The 25,120-nt window shown below is 47.2% G+C and overlaps 1 protein-coding gene across 3 annotated transcripts in view; it reads left to right on the top strand.

Moving 5' to 3' along the window:
• LOC139345930 (collagen alpha-1(XIV) chain-like) overlaps positions 1 to 25,120 on the top strand; it is a 117,078-nt gene that overhangs the window by 56,796 nt on the left and 35,162 nt on the right. For all 3 annotated transcript variants that reach the window (XM_070984814.1, XM_070984813.1, XM_070984815.1), the window contains exons 20-33: positions 901 to 1,030; positions 5,465 to 5,587; positions 6,382 to 6,531; positions 10,885 to 11,001; positions 14,816 to 14,965; positions 17,052 to 17,126; positions 19,698 to 19,837; positions 20,310 to 20,433; positions 21,960 to 22,103; positions 22,230 to 22,394; positions 22,555 to 22,593; positions 22,829 to 22,967; positions 23,052 to 23,194; positions 23,330 to 23,439. In XM_070984814.1, coding sequence (XP_070840915.1) covers positions 901 to 1,030; positions 5,465 to 5,587; positions 6,382 to 6,531; positions 10,885 to 11,001; positions 14,816 to 14,965; positions 17,052 to 17,126; positions 19,698 to 19,837; positions 20,310 to 20,433; positions 21,960 to 22,103; positions 22,230 to 22,394; positions 22,555 to 22,593; positions 22,829 to 22,967; positions 23,052 to 23,194; positions 23,330 to 23,439 — 1,749 coding nt within the window. The remainder of the gene's footprint in view (positions 1 to 900; positions 1,031 to 5,464; positions 5,588 to 6,381; positions 6,532 to 10,884; positions 11,002 to 14,815; positions 14,966 to 17,051; positions 17,127 to 19,697; positions 19,838 to 20,309; positions 20,434 to 21,959; positions 22,104 to 22,229; positions 22,395 to 22,554; positions 22,594 to 22,828; positions 22,968 to 23,051; positions 23,195 to 23,329; positions 23,440 to 25,120) is intronic.

Genomic DNA, 25,120 nt, shown 5'->3' with positions numbered 1-25,120 from the left:
TTACAGTCTTGTCACAGCTTCATTGTAACACTGATTTATAGAGAGAAATAATGAAGTAATTCATTCAGAACAGATGCAGAGAGAGACAGTGTGTGGGGAAACAAAGGCAGAGAAAGACACAGAGGACCAGAAGAAGAAAGAGAGGAGAGGAAAGAAGCCTGCAGGGTAAAGACACAGATGCGGACAGCAGCTCACCTGACGAATGAGCCACAGGGATCAGTTTTAACAGAAGGCCACAGGTCACAGACAGGTGAGGGAGAAACCTGGACACAATTAACCTCTGCAGCTCCTGAGAGCTCAGAGCCTGGTTGCAGCAGCCCCCCGCCTCACCTCCATTAACAGGCTAATACATGTGTTGAGTTTTGGTACGTGGTACTAATGAAATTTTAATTTGCTTTTTGAGTTGGTCTGAGAGTGAATCCCAGAGGAAAAAAAGATATTAAAGAGGAAATCCACCAAAATCAGGTTTCTTCAGATGCTTCTCTTCAGGGATGCAGGAACGTGGACGCTTGTTTTTTAGTCATTGTGTATTTTCATTCATCCTAAAAACTGACCAAATACCTGAGAAAATGTAGAAGCCAGTGAAGATCTTATTAACGGTGTCAGCATGTGTTTGACCTACACAGTGCAGACTCCAGCGCTCAGACTGTCCTGCTGGTCCAGCTTCTTCATTGAACTACCAACCCTGTGATTAGAGGATGACCCACTCCTGAGCCTGTCCCATAAAGACTTCATAGACCATGTTAAACACACTCTGTTTGCCCTCACATCCTGATCAAGTCATTACATTTGTGCTGATTGTCGCTAACACTGGTTTTACACCGTTGATGCCAAACTTTCTAACAGTTTCTTCTTTAATGAATATTTGGTTTGAAAACCTCACTGAATTTGTGTTTGCAGAGGACCGTGCCCACAATCCAGAACAGCCTGGTCCTGCAGCCCCTGCTGTCAGACACCGAGTACAAAGTCACCATCACTCCTGTTTACCCTGATGGAGACGGACCGGCAATATCACGGATGGCACGAACGCGTAAGTGACGTTCAGTTTGTTTTGACTGAAGAGATTTTTTTGCGTGTCGTCACCTTTTTATGTTGAACTTGTTTGCAAACAGTTGCTTTTTTTCCACATCCAGCAGTTACAGAGCATCATCATCATTCATTTCAGCTCCTCCAGCTCCTGAGGGGAATATCAGGCTCTTTAGCTGCTAAATGCTCCACTGTGTTCACCAGCCCGTCTCTGACTGTGTCTGTCTGCTGAGCAGGTGGTGGACAGGGGCTTTTTACAGCCAGCCAAAACAATAAAGTTTCTGTCTGGTCAGCTGAACAATGAGCTGAATCATTCTCTAAAGGATTTCGAGTTGAAGCGTAAAGAGAGTAAATACTGGACTAGAGCCTGGTCTCAATCCCAGAGCGTCAAACACTCCCACTTTGTCCGCCCATCGGCGTCTCGCACAGAAGCTCGAGGTATCGTTGAGTGTCTGTATCCAGGCTCAGTCCACTGTAAACCGCCTGCATTAGACACTCAGAGCCATGTGATGCACATGGAGGAAGGCGGGGTGGATGATGGGTCGGACAGACACACAGCTTTCACCCAGGAGACCAGGCTTTGTTTCCTCTGAGACACCAAAACAGTCTTTTCCTTTTGGTTGAAGGAAGTTTTGGTGCCTGAACCTCAGCAAACTGCAGCCGTTTCACAACGCTGCTGCTGCTGCTGCTGCTGCTGCTGCTGCTGCTGCTGCTGCTGCTGCTGCTGCTGCTGCTGCTGCTGCTGCTGCTGCTGCTCTGAGCGTCACACACCTCTGAGGGCTTTACATTGGACAGCTCGGTGTGTCTCATACAGATACTGCAGAGTACTTTGTCCATCTCTATGAGACAGCGGTGGTATTTGACGCTCTGGGACTGAAAACAAGTGGTTCAGGAATCAGGAGTAAAGAGTGCTGGGCTCCTCAGAGAAGTTAGATGAAGATGAAAGGAAGACTTCCCCCTCAGACTGAACTCTCATTACCCTGAAACAAACATGGCAGCTTAAGTGGAACAGAAACTTTTTAGCTGTTCATCTTCTTTAGGACGTCTGGTTAGTGGAACAAAGCTGCTGCCAGAGGGGACGTGGAGACGGATGGAGAGGGAGTTCTTCCTGTCACCAGTAACAGTGAAAAGGATTCACTTGTGTGAGACTGTAAACCCACAGAGAAATGCGTGGGAAAACCAGTTCATGTGAGACCTCATTCTGCAGCTGAAAAACAACTTTGCTGAGTTTAAAGAATTCAAACTACATGACATTCTGCCGGGAAAATTGGAGCTCTGAAGCAATAAGTCGACATGAAATCTGTTGTAAAGAGTCTGAATGGTTGTAAGGAAACTTAATTGCAGCGACCTTCCCCACCAGAACTTCTTGGTACGTCTTTGCAGCACCTCCCTCACCTGCTGAATGTCGTCCTCAGGTGCTTTCTACCTGTCCTGTGTCTCCTGTGTCTCTGCGCAGCTCATTAACTCAGGACAGTTTCAGCCAAGTTAAAAGAGATAGCAGCCTGTCTGGGCGGCTCATTGCTCGCCATCCATTTTCCTCAGCGTGGCGCTGAAGACGGAGCGTGTCGCAGGCATTCTTTCCCCTTTTGTTCAACGTGACTGAACGCTGCTGTGAAGGCACCAGCAGAGGCCGATGATTTCCTCTGCTGCCAAGTGCGAACACTCGACGTTCAGCGAGGAGGAAACGTTAAATTCAAGCCATTCATCTTTCCTTTCCGTCTCATCGTGTGTCCCTGTGCAGCGCATTACACACATTAACGGACGCTAACGATGTTCTCCAGGTTTTAAACGACGGCGCCTCCGACGCCCGCTGAAGATGAATGGTCCTGTTAGCAGGTGAGGGATGAGATGATCGCCCGGGGAGGAGCGCAGAGAGAGGGCATGATTGGGTTTTTTAGAGTGAAGATAGATGATGTGACAAAGGGAGCGGGTGTAATCTGGGGATTTGAACCTATGAGAGATGGCGTGACCGTTAAGGGAGGCGTGACGAGGAATGCAGAGAGGATGATGGGTTTTTAGCCTCAAACTGAAGATAGATAATGTGACAGAAAAGGCAGAATAAAGTGAGAGTTTGATCCACGGAGGGATGGAGTGACCACTGGGAGAGGTGTGAGGGGAATACAGAGAGGAGGCGCAGCAGCTTTGAGAGGAAGGAGAGGGTAAAAACACAGACGTGTCAGAGAAATCAGTTTGAATGACGGATGAGTCGAGCGCTGAGGGACGAATAAGAACCAGAAGCTCTTTGATTTCCATACCTTCAACATATTGTGACCAGTTTAATCTGGAGATTTGAAGCTGTGACGATCTGATGTCTCACTGGAGTTCGAGCTGAAACAGGATTCTTGGTGTTGGAGGGTTTGAATCTGTGGGTCACTGAAAGAGAACCCAGAGGGTCACATTGATGTTATGACTTCGGGTCTCTGTATGGACTCAGATGGAAAACTCTGCAGAAGAAATGGCAGAAAAAGATGCGCAGAGGATGAGACTCACCAGGATTTTAAGTGGTGAAAGAGGAAGTTAAGCCACAGCAGGTCCCACCAGTTGCCAACCACAACCTGAAAATGAGCCCCGCCTGTTTCGCTGTTTGATAAACTGATCTGATGCAGCCGTTCATATAGAGAACTGACGGCTGGCCATGCAAACATGCACTCGATGCAGCTGCTGTCACAGATGATGCTGCCTGTGTTCTTTAATGGAAGGTGGCTTCTGAGTGGAAGAGTTCCCATTAACAGCCTGGTCCCAGTGCTGGTTCATGCCCCAGTGTTAGAAATCAACGCACACACGAAAACCAGCAGCATCCAGATCGATCTCTGACCTCCGAGCGACATGTAGAGACATCTGTGTGTTGCTGTTTCAGAGCTGCGCTGAGACGCCTGTTTATCTTCTCCATGCAGGTTTGAACTGTTAGCTTTCATGTAAATAACACAACTGACGCACAAGTTCATTTGTATCACACAAGCAGTCCACGCTGATTTCTGGAGGGGTGGCAGAGGGCTGAACCATGTGTGCTAGATGTAAGAGGAGGACAGACTTTAAAGAGTGAATTATGAAGCTAATGTTTGTCAATTGTGTATCTGCAGGAGTAACACTCAGCGCTCATGTGTCTGTGTTTTTTCATACTGCAGTTTCTATGCAGCAGTGTCAGTTTTTTCCAGTGTCGTGCAGCGTCAGATCAGAGGGTGACTGCCTCCTCTGAGACTTCAATTACAGATGAGACGATACACTCTGTGATGCTGTAAACTGTTCGGCTGTCCAAAGTTCCCCCAGCAGGAGACGCAGAGCTAGAACCCGAGTTCTGAAAAATGTTCCTGTGCTGTTCTTTGGCCATCAGTGGCCTGACCACTAAATCTCCAGTTTCTCCTGAGCATGAGGCCTGAAGGGTGACAACATACTGGGGGAGTGGCAGCTCAGAGCGTGGTAGTGATTTTCTCTGGACCAGTGAAGACACAGAAAAGATGGACAACGCTCCAGCAGAGACGAGTGATTTGAACAGATGAGGATGCAGCACATGCTCCGAGGTGGACGCAGAGAGGACCATCGGCTATTTAATGTGAACGACGGTGGAAGACGAAGAGGGAAAATGAGGCAGAAGAGCTGCCATAATCTGGGTTTCAGCTGGTAAAACGGTGGGAAGGATGGATGCTCAGGGAGGACTGATGGAACACGGAGACGATCGGAGGTTTTTAGCATTTCAAACGTGCAACAGAACAGCCGGCTGCATCACTCGGGGATTTAGACCTGAGGAAGTCTCTGGTTTCCCATTAATGGGGGGATTTGAATCTATCAGGGCTCAGGACGAGCAGAGCGGGCTGCACAGAGGTTACAGACGTGTGTGTCATCACACACTCCTCAGAGAGAGAAACTTTCTAAACTCTCCTGCCGTTCGCTTCATCTCCCAAACTCCTCTTCTTTTCCATCCCAGTGAAAACTCCTCTGGCTTCAGTGTCTTTCTGACAGACTCAAACGGCCGTGCTGACTGTTGAAATTACATTAAGTGTTATCAAACTCTCATCCGGCTTTGACTCTTCCTCGTTATCTTCCTCTTGCCAACTCAGTTTCTGTCCTTCCATTTCCTCGCTGTACTTTTCTCCCTCTGCTCTGTGATGACGGTTTCCTTTAATAAAGCACTTTTTTAATCATCGTGACGTGCAGAGAATGACTTTTTTGGAAAGCAGACTTGCTTTTATTCCATTTGATTTGCCTCATAGCTGCTGACTGTGCTCCAGTGCATTGTTACACAGCGTCTTTTTGTTTTGCCCTCATCGCATTCATGACCGTTTGCTTTCCTTAAACCATCTTCTCTTTAACTTTCATTTGATTTCATCCCTTTTCCATAGTGGCTTATAAAAGCAGTACAGGATACATATGGATCTCATCCATTGAAAAGCTGAAATGCTCTCTGAATGTTGGTTCTCGTCCTCTCTGGTTCCCTCCTCAGTTCCTCTCTCAGCTCCCAGGAACCTGCGGGTCGCAGAGGAATGGTACAACCGCTTCAGGATCAGCTGGGACTCTCCACCTTCCCCTACGATGGGCTACAGAGTCGTCTACCAGCCCGTGTCTGGTACTTTACACACACACACACACACGCACACACACACACACACGCACGCACACGCACACACGCACAGACTGCATCAAGCTGTTTTTCAGTTTCTTCAGTAAGTTGAAAGTCAAAGTTTCCTGAGGACGAGCCTTCATTACACACAGTGTTTATCTGTTGGATGTCGTATTTTCTTCTTATTGGCAAAGATAGATGAGTGTCTAAAAAGAAAAGAATCATCCACACACTTTACCTACTTCCACCCTCTACCTCTTTCCTCCCTGTGTGTCCTGACGGTGGCTCTAAAGGTCGGGGGACAACACAATGATTTGAATGTGTCCTCGAGATGATCAATATCTGTATCAAGAGTTCAAGCCAAACTCGTTTTTCTGTTGGAGCTGGTGTTGATTTTGTGTTTGTGCCTTTAAGGGCAGGTTTTTTTTTTTCACGTTTGATTCAGTTTAAGGATGAAAAACAAATCAAAGCTGCAGCTGGAGTCCGTGCAGACACACAGATGAATGTTTCAGTCAGTAATAATGACAGAAGACTGAGGCGGTTTCAGTGAAGGTACGTCTTCAGGAAACTGAACTAACCAGAACGTAATGCTGATGAATCCAAACAATGAGAGCGTCCTCTGGTCAGGCTGCAGTCTGCAGGGTTTTGTCTTCCTGTCTGCATCATGTCGTCCTCCATCCTCTCCATCTGACTGGAATTGAAGCTAACGATCGTGTCGGAGCCCGCTCCTCTGCGCTCCTTCCTTCCACTGACCATTTGCTCCTCCTTGACGTTTCACCTCAATTATCGCCCCTCCACAGCCCCCGGAGCAGCTCTGGAGACGTTCGTGGGCGAGGACGTGAACACCATGCTGATCGTCAACCTGCTGAGCGGAACGGAGTACAGTGTCAAGGTCATCGCCTCGTACACCACGGGATCCAGCGAGGCCCTTTCAGGGAGGGCCAAGACCCGTAAGTGCATCTCTGTGTCTTCAGCTCAGTGAGCGCTTAGTTTGCAGTGAAGTAACTACATGTTTGATCTGAGAATAATAAACCCAAACCTCATCTGTCATTTCTATTTAGATGAAACTCCAAATTTGTGTCCGTTTGAACCGCACTTAAATGACTAAATTGCACATCTTGTCTCATTTAGATGAGCTGCAAATAATATCATAACTCCTTTTCCCCAGCTGTTGCTCATTTTAACCTTTGTTTTAAAAAGATTATTATTGGCTGCACCTCCGTGACAGCACCAGCTGCGGTTGGAGACAAACTTTTGGATGAAACTGCGAAATGTCCTTTAAATTTTAAAGATTTGCTTCGAGACAGATGTTCAGCTGTCAACGCCTTCGTATGCTAATTAGAGGACAGAGACTTGAAGTTTTTATTGTGACCATGTGATTAAAATACTTTGACGGAGGAGATTTCAGCTGCTGCCTCATTAGCGACGCTTTATTTCTCTTTGTTCTGCTGGATGATGGATGGATTGGACTGTTGGTGTATTTCTCCACAAACTCTTCGTTTTCCATCATCAGCAGGTGCTCTGTGTGTTTGTGCAGCTTTAAAAGTGTCTCTGTCTATTTTTACTCTAATTAGCAGTAAAACCTCACAGCACGATCTTCAGATGTTCATTTCAATTTAACCAAAATAAATCAACTCAATAAATAGATGTTACTTCTCTTCATGCCAGCATTGATTAAAGTTTCCTGCAACAGGGGAAACAGACGACATTAACTCTGAACTTCTTCTTGTCAGTGACTTCATTGTTTGATTGGCGTTTTCTAAACCTGATCGATCACGTAACGTGTGATCGATCTCCTCTGATGTAACGGGAGAAGCAGCCAGATGCCTGCAGACGTCGGTATCTTGATATCCGTCTCACACCTTCAGTGGCAGCTTCGCCTAATTACATCCGACCCTGGAATGAACTGCAGATTCAACAGATCTCAGATCTCGCTGGAGATGTGGACCCTTCCCGAGGCTCTCCGAGTGTCTGGCCCCCACTCGATCAATCGCTGTTTCCCAAGTACAATCGTTTGAGCAGCAGCCTGGATTTCCCTCCTCTGCATGATAATTAACCACTTCACCGCGGGCCGGCCTCTCGCTGAAATGACCCATTTCAATCTGAAAGGTCTCTGGTTTGATCTCCATGACAGCCAAAGCCACCAACAAAAAACATGTCCTCTTGAAGTGTCCTTGAACAGGACACTGAACCTCAACCCTTTCATCCGTTCTCATTCCTCTCTGGGTAAGAGCCCTCGATGCAAGTATCAGCCGAACGCCCGAACACGAAGCTTTAAATGGATCGCAGGCGTCGCTTCGCATCCCAGCCGCAGCTTTCTTCGCCTGCATGATAATTAAGCACTTCTTGGTTGATTTGAAGGACAAGTTTGGGGGGAGATGGGGCAAAGAAAAAGGGGAGAGAAGATGGGGAATAAACCTGAAGAAGGTGGGTAAAGTAAGAAGAAAGATGGAGAGATGGGTGGAGTTGTAAAAGAGCGTTAAATGATATGAGGCCAGTGGGATCCCAGGAGTTGAGTGTCTGTCTGTCATCCTGCTCAGCAGCATGTTAATGAAGCCAATGGACCAAACACAGATGAGTGGACTGACGCGTCAATGTCACACACCAGCACGACTTCCACAGTTGTTGAGGACAAAAAGGAGACTGACTTCCCTGTGATACCTTTTCACTTAGCATTAGCATCCAGCTTCAGAGTGAGTGGACGTAGGTTAGCAGCCAGCGATGGATGAACGTTAATAAGAAGAATAACCTCGATTCGTTTCACACCACCAAGAAATCATATTAGCAATGTTAGCAATGTAGCTTGGTCCGTTCAGGTCTTTGTGTTACAGGAAGTCAGTGCAGAGCAGCTGAAACTGGACGATGTGCTCTCTGCTCCTGGTTCTGCTTCATAGTCGAGCTGCAGAGTTTTGAATGAGCTGATGTCTCAGTGTTTTTGTTTCTGCAGGCCCGTAAATAGTCGGCCTATTTTTTTTTTTTTTTTTTTTTCGAAGTTGTGACGTCGGAAGACAAGTGGACTAGCATGCTAACGGCTAATTTGAAAGGAGAAAATGTCTTTTTGTGGATTATTCTCATGTTTTGGACTGAATATTTTTACTGCGGTTGATCTTCTGCATGCTCGTTGATGTTATCGGACCGTTTTTGTTGGAGTTTTATCAGTCTGTGGATCACTGAGAGACATAATTGATGAGTTGCCTCAGAGTTGCGTCAGTTTTAAAAACCGTTATTTTGCCTGCTGTTGGCGTGTATTGAGCCTGTTGTAGTGATTGTATCTTGAAATGGCTTAAGTCGACTCATGCCAGTATTAGCTTTATAACTATGGTTAATATGAGTATAAATGTGAACGTTGCGTTTGCGTCAACTGACGGGAAGAAAAATAAACAACAAAAAAATGTCCTTACAGGCGCCGGTGGGCCCTTTGAGGTCCTGAGAAACTGATGAGGCTTTGAGCTCTTCCAGGTTTCCAGTATTCAACATTGTGAGGCCACTAAAATGATTAAGGACACCACATTATAGGTGTTAGACTGTCAGAGGGTGTGGGTGAAGACAAGATAAGATAAGATAATAGTTTTACTGAAGACTTTGCTCAAGGAGTTGCTGTTGTTGTACCGGGCAGCAGTAGTTAGATTTGACTCAGATTATCCAAACAACGTATTCAGCCTCAGTCAGCGTCATGTTTTCTCTCCTGCCGTCTGCATTATGCTGTTCAGATGCTCCATTAAGAATCCCTTCGTGTCCTCTAATTAAATCACATTGGGAGATCATTATGCAGAGATGCATTATGCATTTATCCACAGAGTCCAAAATAATGCAAATTTGATGTTTGGCTCAACTGGAAAATGTTCTGTTTTGTCAGAGTGAATGTAAAATATGCTGTGATGTACAAGGCCATTACCAGCTCACAGAGACATGCATGCTAATGTCTTTGAACTCAGCACGAGGGATGCTTTCAAAGTCGGCCAGTAAAAGTGAATATATACTATCTGCATAAATGAAGTGTGTGTGTGCGTGTGTGTGCGTGTGTGCGTGTGTGCGTGTGTGTGTGTGTGTGTGTGTGTGTGTGTGTGTGTGCGTGCGTGCGTGCGTGCGTGTGCAGAAGCTGCATTTGCATGAGTCAGTGAAGTTACGTTTCTCTGTAAATAACTCATGTCCTTAAACCAACTGGTCGTACATTTAAAGTCTCATCTGGAAACACGATGGCGTGTGGTTCCTCTGATCTGATGTAGAGAAGAATGCTTACAACTCTCCAATGCATATTTTTAGAGTTCAGAACAAGCTGAGGTTTTGCTTTTACATCTCAATGCTTTTTTTGTCAGTGTTTCGCTCATAATTTCAACATTTGGCCAAGGCAGGGTGGAAATAAAATGGGATGTGTTCGTAGCAGCCAGCGCAGATGACTGTGATAGGCGGTGAGGAAAAGTCAAACATACCGTGCCACCCAGCCGGCAGCCACGAAACCGGCCGCCGTGTCATCCCTCCTGGTGTTTGCGCACCGACAATGTACGACCTCTAAAAGTGTTTGTTTTTGCCACTGACAGACTCAGATTGTTATAAAATGCGTCTGAAAACATTGTGGGAAGGATCCCTGCAGAGATACTTTCCCTTTGAAGAGTAAAGTCCTTTCTGTTTAACCAGGAGCAGCTGTTGAATCACTCTGGCCAAAGCGACCAGACTCCATTCACAAAAACAGCAATTTTATTGTTGTAAAACGCACTTCATTCAAACGGGACAGAAACGCAGTAAAACTAACCAGAACATTCCTGGTTTGTCTTTGCACTGTTCCAGCAATCACCACTAACTCTGAACTGGTTGAAATAAACTCCCATTTCACCGAATCGTGAGAGAGAGAGCGGACATCAGAGGAGCAGTGTGTTGAACCAGAATATTATCTACCAAACACAGAACATGATGACCGGACAGATTTAAATATGAGGGACTGAAATAGATTTTCCTGGTAAAAACAAACAAAAAGTTAATTACTGGACAACAGAAACTGGTTTTGCTGCGGTGGTGCTGCTTTTTATTCCCAGTTGAAATGTATAATATTTGTTGACAGCCCTACACTGTATGAGCCCTACTGTCCCTTTTGTGGAGCATTCATCTTTAACATTGCCATTGAGGGCCATATGTTCACCGTTCAGACTAAACCCACTGTGGATGGAGAATTCAACAACTGGATTCCACAATAATTTTCTGCATGTAAATGTGTTTACTGTTGACAATGATCTCACATGCAGACTGTTGAAAATGTGTCCTCCTCGAGGAAAAACACTTGATGAATGATCTCTCTTTCCTTCCTGCAGTGTACCTGGGGGTGACTAACCTGAATGCGTATCAGGTGAGGATGACGAGCTTGTGTACCCAGTGGCAGCCTCACCGACACGCCAGCACCTACAGAGCGGTCATCGAGTCGCTGCTCAGTGAGTACACATGCACACATACAGCAGCGTGGTCCGCTTCAGTGTTTCGTCTGCAGACCCCGTCCATGTGACACAGGTGTTATTCTTCCTTTTGATATGTTTCCCTCATTCTCAACAGTGCTGAAATGAATTTTCAGTATTGTAACTTGAAGCTCAGTGACTGAACCTCCTTTGGTGTCAGAAAACCCTGAGAATAGATCCACGCAGTGAAGTTTGTATGAGGACCAGGGACCAGCTGAAGTCTTGTTGATGGAGGTGCAGCTGATGCTTCGTCCCATTTTGATTGTTCAGAAAGATTTTAGGATCTCTTTTGAACTGGAGGTGCAGCTTGGCCGTGGCTGCATGCAGCGTCTCCAGTGGGAAATGGACTCCATTTGTATGGCATTTTTCAACCAATCAGAGCGCTTCACAACGTAAACCAGCGTTCACACACTGGTGGCACCGCCGTCAGGAGCAATGTGGGATTCAGACTCTTTCCCAGGACAGTTGGACATGCAGGCAGCAGGGGCTGGAGATCGGACCACCAACCCTCTGCCTGCTCCACCTCCTGAACGTATGATGCCTCTAACCTCTGTGCTCAGCTGACTGGAGCCATGTCTGCAGTGGGCACGCAGAGATAAAACTAATATTGATCTTCAGTTCTGAATCTGGGAAAGATGGTAAACAAGTTTATTTCCCCAGATGTTTCCTTGAAGAAAGCGCTGCTGCAGTCGATGTGTTTTTGTTGGTGTGTATGATCGTTGTTTTAACGGCCTCGCTCTCTTTTTCTGAGAAGACGAAGATCACCTGGACCTTTGTGTCGAGAAGAAGCGTGCAAATGCAGATAACATGCACGCACGCATATATTCAGGCCTCTCCTGCCACAGTCGCGGCTGGCAGGATTATCTGGTGGAGGCTGATGTCGTTCTTGAACGTGACTGTGCATCACGACCTCTCTATCAGCCCAAAAGCAGGATTCATTTTACTGTGTATGCAGCTGTGGTTCTCCTCACTTCTCCAATCAAACGCCTATGCTGCATGTCTGCGCTGGTAGGAGGAGGGGCCTCATGCATACTCTCATGCTTTCATTAGTGGGAGTTTGAGTATGCAGCGCAGAGACTGTCCAATTTTCTGAATCCTCGAGCAGCCCGAGATGACAAAGATATTGTTGTATCCCCTCAGAGACATGCTGACAGTCTTAAAGGTTTAGCTGTGTGATCAGACACTGAGCCGCTCTGTAGACAAGGCAGGCTTACGGACCGCAGCCCGGGTGACATTTACATTTGCTGCGTGAGGTAAAACGCAGGGAAAAAAGACAAAAGGTCGGTATGATGCCTGCCAAGTGCGTTGGGATGAGATGCTACAGGAATGGCAGTAATTATGCCTGGCTGTGTCTCTTCTGAGAGGTAAACTTTTCGCAGCAGAGAAGCGTTAGTTTCTTCTCAGTTTCTTCTCAGAAGTTTGGGTTGCACCTGCAGCACGTTCTCTGACTGCGAGACCGTCGTTTCATAGAAACAGCAGAACGAGCTTCTATTGGAGGTTCGCCGTGTGTGGGAGAGTGTGAAAATCAGTGGAGGCTGGAAGCAGCTGTCTGACAATCAAACCCAAGTCTCTGAACGTTACTGTTTAAATGTCTTCTGCAGTGACCTCTGCGGTGAGGACAGCAGCTGTATTTGTGTCTCTGATGGAGACAGTCACAGGTGGAGGACTGTGGACGCTCTCAGTTTGTCCACTCTGAATGTGATTTAGCACATCTGCTGTCAGTGATTAATCCATCAGAATGATCATTTCCTGCTGCGATCTTTCCTTTTCGCAGCTTCTTGTAAAAATATGGATTTAATCCCACAAACAGAAATCCAGAGGAGATGCACTGAAATGCAAACGTTCGGTTTCAGTGGAGATGTTTGTGCCTGGCGATGATTTTAATCCTGGTTCAGGATCTCTCAGTGACTGTAACGGTTAAACTTTCTATGTTTGATGCTGAAGGGAAAAGTCAGAGGTATCGCACAGCAGACTCTTTCAGCCCGTAGGAAACTTTAAGCTTGTCTCAAATTAGCTCCAAAGTCTGTGTTAAACTCCTGATGAAATCATTTGTGTTTGATGTGCTTTGATGTATTCATCTTCAGCTGTCAGAAATCCAAAGTCACCTCCATAAAACATCTTGCAGTTACTGCAGTTATATTCTTGGTTGTGATTCTCTGCAGCCAGCTGGATCAGTGCCAGCAGAAATAATGGCGTATTTTCCCATTTGTTTGAAACTGATGACACACTCACAACACACCAAAATAACATCAAACAGCAGATGGTTCGGCCCCGATTCGATCGCACGCGTCCACCTTTCAGTCGCCACCTCAAAGGTAGGACTGACTTTTAATACAGCTGTCATCCACCACATAGGAAGGTAATGGCTGTTATTCATCACCTTCAGGCCTCCAGCAGCAGCACTGCCATCATTAACATCACATAAAAGACTCACATTATGGAGGCTCCCCCGTGTTTCTTCAGGGAGCTGCGAGCTATCGGCTCTCCCAGCACACAGCAGAGCTAAACGAGGACTTATGTTTGCACAGCTGGTAAATAATTACCTGAGGAGTGTGTTTGCTGCAGGAGGAAGAGGAGAGGGATTCAGTTGTCCTGTTTTCGGTGTGGATGGGTGGGAAATAAAGGGGGGAGGGAAAGAGATCAATACACGAAGAGTCGACAGCATATTTTCAGAAATCCTCCTGCAGCACACAGTTATTGTCTGTTATTGTTATTGAAGTTTACGGATCAACCCTCGACCTCTCCCTGTGCAGGATAATAAGGTCTGCTTCCTCAGCATAACACACACACACACACACACACACACACACACACACACACACACACACACACACACACACACACACACACACACACACACATTCGGGCTGCCACAGTTAAAGTATTCTGTTACTCCCACATCACTGATTAAATGCTCCTTTTACTGTGAGTCCTGACTGAATTCTTCTTCAGCACCAAATATCAGGACGATATTTGGTGCTGAACCTGCTGCCGTCCTGCAGCAGCTAAACTGACCCCCCTCGCTCGGTGTCCGCTCACATACCTGCACGGTATCAGAACGAGTCCATTTGGATGCCGTTTGTGTTGGCGGTGTGTTAGAAAGCCCGGCTATAATGATCGACTCAGCACAGAGCTCCAGCTCCTCCACTCATTAAAATGTCCCACCTGCCCTCCGCTATGAAGTCGTAGGATTGAGTGTTTTGTGGATAAAATGTTTTTCTTAGAGACGTGTGTGACGGGTGCCAGTAACCACCCGACACACTCATTCTGATTGTTTCAGTTTGGGTTTGGTTCATCACTCATTCACTGTGAACAGTTTAATGTGGATGACGAAATACAAACTGCTGATGCTGAAGAGATCCAGTGAGTCAGCTGATGCTTCTGTGTTTAACGCTCACATGATTATCAGGTACATCTGGAATAAACAGGAATCCATGAGTCGCCTTTACTCGCTCAGCAGAGGGAGTTGAGCCTGTTGTGATGTGAGAGTGGACCGAACGACAGAGGAGTTTCTTTTTTATGTTGTGAGGCAACATGATCTGAAAATACATAACACTCATTGACGGGAGAATCCACCTCAGAGGCTGACAGACGAAGACAGAAACGAGGCGTTTTTGATGAGAGGCCGGCGGGAGGGTTCTGTTGACTTGATTGTGAGACGTCTATAAATAGCCTAACACACCTACACAGCTTTGTTTCTTCTCTTGTTCTGTTTGTCCAAATGAAACATTCCTCCGCAGCACAAACTCAGGATCAGGTGAAAATGGTGACAATGTTTGTGTTTTCGCTGCAGATGGTCAGAAACAGGAGACCAAGCTGAGCGGCGGCACCAGCAGGCACTGCTTCAACAACCTGAAGCCCAACACGCAGTACAAGATGAGCGTGTACGCTCAGCTGCTGGACGGGACCGAAGGGCCCGCCGTCGTCGTCACTGAGAAGACCCGTAAGTACGCACCCACAGCGAACACCTTCGAGCGTGGACGTGTGTGTGTGCGTCACAGTGAGGGACTGACACACACACACACACACAGTAATCTGAGCACAGGTGGAGGACTCCAGGCGCCGGGACGCTGACGCTTCGAGTGCTTTACCTCCCCCATACAACGTGCCAAACTGCCATTTAAAGGCGCCCATACACGTGTCATAATAACAATATGGCAGAAACACACACTTGACAAACACACACTGTGGAACAGAAAGTGCTGTCAGCTGTCACTGTGTACAAAGGAAGCCCACTGCAGGCTGGGAGGACGGCCGCGTCATCGCCAGCATAAAGCATCTTTTATCCTGGTGGCAGCGGTGCGAGCCCAGTCCCCGTCCTCCCTCTCAGAGCGAGCGTTTGTTCTGCACCGGCAGCCCCCGAACACTCATCAAGACCTGCTGTCTAGAGACGGCGAGGGGAGGGGGGGCGTTTGGGTGGGTGGGCCAGCTTTGTCTTAAGGTTTCATCGTTAACGTGCAGTGAAATCCTCAGCGTTAAAAGGTAAACTTGCCCCTTTTTTTAACTCGTATTTCAGCCGTTTCTCTGTTAGCTTTGATTATTTTCTACTCACCTCAAAGACGGGGACACTGAAGTTTAACCCAGCCACCCAAACTTCAGACAGTCAGTGTCAGCGTCCCTGAGTGTCTTATTATGTCCAAGGGATGTAAAACTGTGTAAAACCCAGCTTCCCTCACTCCTCTCTCTCTTCCTGCTGTGAACTGTCACAGCACAAAGAGTTTATCTTCTTCTATGAATCACGCTGTTTTCAGTTTAACGCGCCTCCTGGCGGCCATGTTGGAGATCTCCGAGAACTAATGATTGTGGTTGTTGTTGACGCTGCGTTAAATCAGGAGCAGATGATAGTGATAAAAACCTCATTGATGAAGTCACTTTATATTTCAGTGTCAATGTACATGATGAAATAACACCTTCTCTGGACAATCAGCTGAAAGGATTGATGGAGAAAACACGCAGACAGGATGTGAGAAAGCAAGTCACTCGATAAGTAACCACCAGAAGCCACGTTAGCATGTTAACGTGTTAGCATGCGTGTCATTAGCGTTAGCCGGCTGCGCTGATGATGGTAAAGGCTGATGGTAAAGTCTGTGCTGCTCTGCCAGACAATTGTAATGAAAGTCTGACAGAAATAATAGCAGGCGAAATGTTTCCTGAGATGGATTACCTCTCATGAGCAAATTCAGCTCTCAAGTGTGTTTGTTCATTTCCGTGGTGTGCTGAAATTAATGAAGTGAGGACAAAGAAAAGGGGGACAGCAAGAGAAATGATGGGGACAAAATGACAGACAGGAAGTGAGAATGGAGGCAGAGAGGCGGAGACGTCAGGCTGAAGCAGTGAAAGGCTGCCATGAAAGAGAGGCTGTTGTTCCCTGAGCAGGTATTTGTTTGCTTGAAGCTGCTCCTCTTCGCGCTGCAGCTCTGCAGAGCCTCCACGCTGATTTATTGCTTTGTTTTGATGCAAATGAAAGCCGGAGCCTTTTCTCCAAATGACTCTCCCCATCGCTGCAGGCAGCCGCCTCTGAACGCTCCCTACCTGCCATCACCAGTAATCACAGCCGCAGGTAGCTGATTTACTGCCTAAACAGCTCCGAGTGAGTAAACTGTGTGTGTGTGGGAGGGGGCGGCTGGTTCGCCTGGGTTTCCCGCCCCCCCACACAGACTAAAGGTAAGGAGTTGAAAGCAGCGACGGCTGGAGTTTTTTCAGACGCTGTGATCAGTCTAAATTACACAGGAGCTGAAATCACAGAGCCGAGCGTACGTGGTTATTTTACACATTCTGTGTGTCGTGTGTCTGACCGGGGGGGGGGGAGTTTAATTCAGGGATTATTTAGCGCGTGGTGATTGGTTTACGAAGAACGTGGTTGTGATTCTAAGTTTCCAGGTCTTCATTTCTGTGTGTGTGTGTGTGTGTGTGTGTGTGTGTGTGTGTGTGTGTGTGTGCGCGTGCGTGCGTGCGTGCGTGCGTGCGTGCGTGCGTGCGCGTGTGTGTGCGCGTGTGTGTGCGCGTGTGTGTGCGCGCTCTCTGTGCAGTACCCATCCCGACCCCGGCGCCCACCAAGCCCCCCACCACCACGCCGCTACCCACAATCCCCGCTGCCAAAGAAGGTAAGAGCTGATTTCAGTCGCCTTGTTTCCTGATGTTCACGTCTGTGTTTTCGGTTTCACAGTAGAAACACTGGTGTACTGTCACTGCTGATGGAACTGGGCTTTAGAGGGAGGGTCTGTGCTCCATGACGTCTAACTGACAGCCATATTTACTTTTTAATCAATTGAACATCATTTAAAGTACGATGCACGGGAATTAAACTAACTCAGATAAATTTTATCTTTCCAATGCATAACTTTTACTTGTTATGGATCATTTTAAAAACCCTCATGGCAGCTTTGAACTGATAAAAATCTACTGAATGATCAGTTGAGGCCATGTGTGCCTTTATTATTTCCCTTTGCTTCAATGTGAGCAGTTTTGTCCTGAGAGACAGAATCGTCTTATCGAAATGATTTTATTTCACTCAGTATTTAGCACCTGAACCACTGAAATGCAAAAACAACACAGTGGAAATAACAAAAACATGGTCACAGAACACAGTTTCACACTGAGGAGGCGCAAAATATCGAAAAACATGTTGGACAGTGGCTTTATTTGTTGTTCCCTCCTTTGTACCCGCTCAAATGTTACCTTGGGCAGGTGTTTGCTCGGCTTTGAAGAGTTAGGGCAGTCCGCCGTGTTCCTCCTCTAACAACTGGTTGGGTTGTGTGCGTCAGAAACAGGGTGAAGAGGTCAGAGTTACAGAGCAGCTGAAGTTTGGATAAGGTGTCCATCGGCTGTGGAGCTTAAAAGGAGCTTGCAGCAGGATCCAGATTGAATTTAGACTTCAGGAGATCCTCAGACTGAGGATGAAAGAATAAAAATGACCACTTGATGAACACAAAGCTGTCGCTCGTTCAACGCGCCAACATCACAGCAGAGCCATGAAAAGTAGAGAATCGTGAATTATTTTGTTAATTAACCAGACAAATTCAATGCACGTGATAGCTTTGAACAAAGAGTGTGAGCACAGGATCAGATCAGCTGTTTCCTCAACAACGACCAGCTAGAGACATCTTTAGACCCGAGCCGAACTGCACTGACTTTATTCTTTATTCACGGACGCAGCGGCTAACTTTCGCTCGCTGTCCGCCCACGCACTGTTTTCTTAAACAAAGTGTGACATGTCGCTCGTCGACTGGTGGAGTTTGAGATGTGCACATGTGAGGATGGCGGTTTAGTGTCAGACGCTGTACGAGCACAGTAAATAAGCTTCAACTGTTCTCCTCCCACTCACACACAAACACACACTGATTCTGACATATGAAAACAGACTCAAAGATGTCTAAATGTGGTGAAGAAAGGAGCGATAATTTCCACCTCCAGTCATCACACACACGCACAAAACATGCAATTACAGAGGTAAATCTTCACAGAGGGTGATTTGAAGTACACGTCTGAGGATTAAACCTGCTGAGTGCTGGATCTGTCACAGCAGCTCTCGTCACCACAAACATGTAATTGACATTCTTCGCATACTGTCGCCTCCACCACACGATCAATGTTTGTCTGTGAGGGGAGAGGCGGAGTACAGGAAGCAGCGTACGCAGTCCTCGTGTCTCATCAGCATGTTCCTGATGCTCGAGCAGCACCTTCTCCCTGGTCATCTGGCATCTAACACTGATCCTGAGCCCGGACGCTTGGTCCACTGTCCCCTGTCAGTCATTAGCACATTAGGACACCATGACAGGAAGCACTGTGACTCTGGGAGAGCTGCATACAGAGCCAGAGGAAATGAATGCAGCTGATTTTCATGTATTTAATGTTTAATATTGTTGTAGAGATAAAAACTGTCTTATAGGCTGTTAGTTTCAGGTTTAATATGTGCAAAAAGGGTGTATTACAGCCTCACGATGGCCTGAATATACGCATGATTGATGCAAGCTGCTGGGCGGACTTTTATTGTGAAAGAACGTCAGTTTGTTTTCGCCTTTTTGTGGTTTATTAAGAGCAGAATTAAAGGTGTCTGCAGATCAATGCGACACCAGCTGAAGTGTGTTTTATTAGAGGAGAAAAGAGGAAGTGATTGGCGAATAGCGTCGGAGGTAGCTTTGTGTTTCGAATTTAACAAGTTTAACACGTTTTCCAAAGTTTACCAGTCGAGACGTTTTCAGATCTGATCGATCGGTCAACGGCGCGTTTTCTTTTATTCCTGAGTCGTCATCCATCAAAATCAGATGAAAGTTTGTTTGTTTGAGCAGAGATGAAAGCAGAGCTGTAAAACAAAGTCAAGAAGCCAAAAGAGAAATAAAATGATAAATAAATGAGACTTCAAATCATCCTCCTGTGGGCAAACAAAACCAAGTCCACCAAACAGGAAACAGCTTTGAGAAAGTGCTCCACTGTAATTTGAACGATCATCCTCAACTGTCCAGAGTCTGAGAGCATCTTCATCATTTCATCATCATTTAATGTAGAATAACAGCATTTACATCATCACACATGAAGCTTTTATAGCAGTGAGAGGCACATAAGAATCTAAGAGAAGTATTTATAATAAAGCTGCATCACAAGCTCACGTCAGCTTCCTGTTCTTCTTTGTCCTTTTCCCTCTCCTTCACCTGCACCTCCTCCTCCTCCTCCTCCAGTCTGTAAGGCAGCCAGGGCGGACCTGGTCTTCCTGGTTGACGGTTCCTGGAGCATCGGTGACGAAAACTTCCTGAAGATCATCCGCTTCCTGTACAGCACCACCGGAGCTCTGGACCGGATCGGCCCGGATGGCACACAGGTAGGTTGATTGACAGGTTGTTGACAGACAGGTGAGCTGAGACAGAGAAGCTGGTTTTCTTTGAAAAAGCTGCCAGTTAAAAGGTGTTTTCCTGAGGCGCAGCGGCTTTGACACGCGTGCGGCTGCCTCATGTTTCAGCGACGTGGCGTTCATCGCTGCGGCGGGAGAGACGGAGCAACCAAAAGAAAGAGAGCATCAGTGGGAATCCACGGCGTGTTTACGATGCTGCTGTCAGTACTGACTGAGATCTGTGCCCTGAAAGTAAACTGCACATGCTGCACCTTCCTGATGTAGACTGAGGCGCGCACACAGAGACCTGTCCAGAATCCCCTGGCACACCTGGACACATACAGCTAACATGAAATATGATTAACAAAGCTGAAAGAGACAAGCCTCTAATTACTGATTACTTTCTTTGACTTTACTGTAACTGTACTTTACTGATTAATTATGTCCCTGTGCCGTCTGACAGGTGGCCATCGCCCAGTTCAGCGACGACGCCCGGACTGAGTTCAAGCTGAACTCGTACAGTGACAAGGAGCGACTGCTGGACGCCATCAACAAGATCTCCTACAAGGGAGGAAACACCAAGACGGGTGAGTCCACAGCAGACGCTGCTGAGGAAGACGCAGGCGCAACATTACGAGGACAGCTGTGAAGTTCAGTGAACACAAGTTCAGAATGTGTCCCTGAAAGCACCGTAACACAAACACCTGTGTTCAAGTTCTGTGACTGCAGCTGCCCAAAGACACCTGTGTGAGGCCAGTCAGTCTCACATGTACACACACACACACACATGCGCACACACTGTCTGTCTGTCTGTCTGTCTGTCTGTCTGTCTGTCTGTCTGTGCGTGCACATCAGATGTCTTGTCCCTTTGAACCTGTCCTCATGCATACATTCATGTAAAACATGCATAATAATGTGCACGTTTGCATTAGAGTCCTGTACGTGCTGAAGTGCATAGCAGCCTGTGTGTGTGTGTGTGTGTGTGTGTGTGTGTGTGTGTGTGTGTGTGTGTGTGTGTGTGTGTGTGTGTGTGTGTGTGTGTGTGTGTGTGTGTGTGTGTAGTCATTAATCAGTGTTTACAAAGCAGCGCAGGCAGTTTCTCCTGCAGGGACGAGTCTGCAGAGAACAGATTTGTAACAGCGTCACTGCTGGGGAGGAATTGTCCCTCCGCTAATGTCACACTGTAAAACACTAATCCTGCTTTTCTGTCAGGAAGCAGCAGTTTGGGGAGTTTAAGAGCACTCGCTCACCTCGCTGTACACACTGCAATTAAGACTCCGTCTCCCGGCATCCCCACAGGCGCGAGGAGTATTTCATTATTGGATCTGCTTATTGAAATGTGACGTGCAGCCGCTCTGTGGTCCGTCCTGCAGCAAATGAAAGAATTTCAAAGAATAGAATATAGTCTTTAAGGTCCAATGTCTTATTTGGTCCAACACACTTCTTCATTGGTTTCTTCATCGCAGACCTCGACACTGTGTCACGGTGGTGAGTGTCACGGCTGCAGCACCAGACACACTCCGCCACATGTCGATGTGGAGGTGTTTCTGATTTCTCTTCCTCCCTCTGCTCTTTGAGAAACAACAGATTTCACTTGCCAACGTGAGCAGCATCAGTCCTCAATTCCAGCTGTCACCTGAAGACAGCTGAATTGGATTTTTAAGTGAGTGTGTAATCCCAGGCGCCGTCTCCGTACTGAGACTCCTGACGTCTTAGACACAGAAGACAGACTGTCCTCATTCGAGCCGTCAGTCTTTGATATGGACTCTGACGTCGGCTGCTGGCCCTGCGGCCCCCCTGCTGGCCCGCTCTCATGCAGCTCGCAGCGGATAGTATAAAACCTGGAGTTCAGCTGTTAATGAGGCTTTGCTTTGCGCCATAAAGCAGGCGGCTGGTTTCAGGTGGAGGGCAGACAGATCTTCCAGCAAACACCAAGAACAGCAACTCAAAGGTCGCAAATCCACCCACTGCAGAGTTTATTGGCACGTGAAATTCAGACGCAGCGGTTTAAATGTCAGCGAGTAACAATCCCACAGCCTCATCAGCCCGCGAGGCGGCGTCTGAAACACAGAAAACACAGGCTTGTGATTGACTGTTTCTTCTGTCCAATCAGGTCGAGCCATCCAGCACGTGAAGGAAAACATCTTCACGGCTGCGGGCGGGGTCAGGAGGGGGATCCCCAATGTCCTCGTGGTCCTGACCGACGGCCGATCTCAGGACGACGTCAACAAGGTTTCCAAGGAGATGCAGATGGAAGGTCAGAGCTGTGTCTGGTTGTAGGACACGTGGTTTGTGGCTTTGACGGAGGACAGGTGAGAGTCCACACTCTTCCTCTGGTTGACCATCAGCCTCTCTCTCTCTCTCTCTCTGTCCTCCTGTCAAGGCTACATTGTGTTTGCTATCGGCTTCGCTGATGCCGACTACGGGGAGCTGGTGAGCATCGCCAGTAAACCCAGCGACAGACATGTCTTCTTCGTGGACGACCTGGACGCCTTCAAGAAGATTGAAGAGAAGCTGGTGACCTTCGTGTGCGAGGCCGCCACCGCCAGTGAGTGACCAGAGCTCGTCGGTGGTTGGAGGTTCAGTCATCTTAGGTCACTGGAACGAGATGTCTCTTAGTGACAGTACTGAACATGGCTGACTGTGTTTACACGGCTCTGGTGTGTTTGACGGAAACTTAATCAAACAAACCTTCTTTTTCTTCGCAGCTTGTCCATCTGTGCCGATGAGTGGCAGCACAACACCAGGTAAAGATCCAACACGTCAGCTCAGCGTCAACTCAAAGAGAACATCAGCTGTGTTCACATGGCGTGCACACTGTTTAAGAGTCCTCTGTACCCCGAGGACGGGCAGGACGCCCTGAAGTGACCCTCATACATACAAACAAACAAACAAACAAACATCCTCAGAAGCTCATCTTATTGTTGGATTTAGGTTCCTACTTTCTGTTGAGCAGATAAAGTTCCTTCCATCTGTCATCAGGTTTCCGGATGATGGAGCTGTTCGGGCTGGTGGAGAGTCGGTACGGCAGTGTCTCTGGCGTTTCGATGGTACCCGGCACCTTCAACACCTTCCCCTGTTTCCACCTGCACAGTGACGCTTTCCTGGCACAGCCAACCAGGTACGAGCACACGTTTCTGACCTCATCCACGCTGTCCGGCCTCAGCAGAGATCATAACCGACCCGGGTCTGCTCTGGCTCACAGGTACATCCACCCTGAAGGGCTGCCCTCCGACTACACCGTCACCCTGCTGTTCAGACTGCTGCCCGACACCCCAGAGGAGCCCTTCGCTCTGTGGGAGATCCTCAACAAGAACAACGAGCCGCTGGTGGGCGTCATTCTCGACAGTGAGTCTGCTTTTCGCACCTGTAGACTGAAGAGTTTTTAACGTGCTGGACAAAAGCCACTTTCTCAGCAATGATCTGTGTGAGTGCTGCACTTCCTTTGTCCTGTTGACGTGCAGTTTGTTTGTCTTCCTGCAGATGGAGGAAAAACTCTGACGTTCTTCAACAACGACTACAAAGGAGAGTTCCAGACGGTGACCTTCGAAGGGCCGGAAATCAAAAAGCTCTTCTACGGCAGCTTCCATAAGGTCAGAATCGCTCGTGTCCCGTTTGATCTGACGGGCCGACGGGCTGATTCCTAACATGCTGACTGACTGATTGTCTGTCAGGGTGACCGGCAGAGACCGATTTACACTCCAGCCTGTTTCCCAGGACGGTGATGCAGAGTCAGCAGTTTGACGAGTGTTGAGTGCTGCTCTGCTCCTGTAAGCTCTGCTGGACGCTCGATGTGCTGCTTAAATACAGTGTGAAGACTGTGCCTTTAGATTCGATTGATTGATTAATTATCTGTTGTTTTACTGATCAGATCTACTCACTCACTGACCTGTTTCACTCATGTTTCTGTTGTCGAGGTGGTCCAGTGGTTCATCAGATCATTTGTTCATGTATTTGCTCAGTTGACTCTTCATCCCCCCCCTCGCACTCGTCCTCCTCTTATCTAAGCCCTGGCTGAGCAGGGAGACCGTGGTTGGCATCCTGACAGGCTGACTGGTTGAGTTGTGCCCTGATCCTGAACCTGCTCGCAGTCATGTTGTGTTAGTGTCAGTGTGTCAGCGCTCGGGGACTCGCTGACTGATCTGCAGCCACTTCTGTCTGCTGGCTGTCAGCAGAGCTTATCCTGCTTACCTTTCCACCTTTTGTTCTGCTGTGTGTGTGTGTGTGTGTGTGTGTGTGTGTGTGTGTGTGTGTGTGTGTGTGTGTGTGTGTGTGTGTGTGTGTGTGTGTGTGTGTGTGTGTGTGTGTGTGTGTGTGTGTGTGTGTGTGTGTGTGTGTGTGTGTGTGTGTGTGTGTGTGTGTGTGTGGACTGACATTTGTATAAGTTTATGTGATTGTGGATTATGATGGCCATCTCTGTCACGTCTGAGCTAACTTTAAAGATGTCCCTGTGGGTTACTGTAGTTCACATTTCCCTCAGCTTTTCTAGCGCTTTTCACATTTGTTAGATAAACTCTGAATGTGACTGGCTGTCATATTCCTTTAGTTCCTGAAAAGCTGACATCTTGGAAGCGTGTAGAAGTTTCCTTTAGCGAGGTTTTCACACTGATAGAGTAGTGTCACTTCACACTTCACACTCTCAACAGGATTTATATTACAGTTCTGCGGCACTAATGCAGGTCGCAGGGACGTCTGCACTGCCTGTAAATGTGTACAGTGTGTGTTTACTCACACACACACACACACACACACACACACACACACACACACACACACACACACACACACACACACACACAGAGCTCTTTACAGCCTCAGTTGGTGATTACAGCTCTACAGCTGGCTGTCCTGATACAGAATAAGCCACAATGAGCTAAATTTTATTTTAAACTCCAAAATTTCACTGAGCTGAGTTCAGCTGCAGCCGCGCTAATAGATATACTTTAATCCAAACGTTAATGTCAGCACAGACCTCAGGCATCCAGAAATAGGAATTAGAAACTATATTTTTTATGACTTTCAACAACTTTGTGATCACAGTAATGAACCCAAGTTCAACCAGTTTCAGCCGGCTTGCAGTCGTGTTGGATACCAGTAATGTTTGTACAAAAATCAGTCAAATCACAGCCTTTAAACTTCATGTAACAGGATACCTCCGTGACTCCAGGTGTGTGTGTGTGTGTGTGTGTGTGTGTGTGTGTGTGTGTGTGTGTGTGAGTGTGAGTGAGTGAGTACTCAGTTTGTCTCAGTTCATCACAGTTTGACATTTAGAAA

This window comes from Chaetodon trifascialis, chromosome 17 (assembly GCF_039877785.1).
Source record: "Chaetodon trifascialis isolate fChaTrf1 chromosome 17, fChaTrf1.hap1, whole genome shotgun sequence".
In the NCBI taxonomy this organism is placed as follows: domain Eukaryota; kingdom Metazoa; phylum Chordata; class Actinopteri; order Chaetodontiformes; family Chaetodontidae; genus Chaetodon; species Chaetodon trifascialis.
This window is presented reverse-complemented; position numbering and strand designations above follow the sequence as displayed.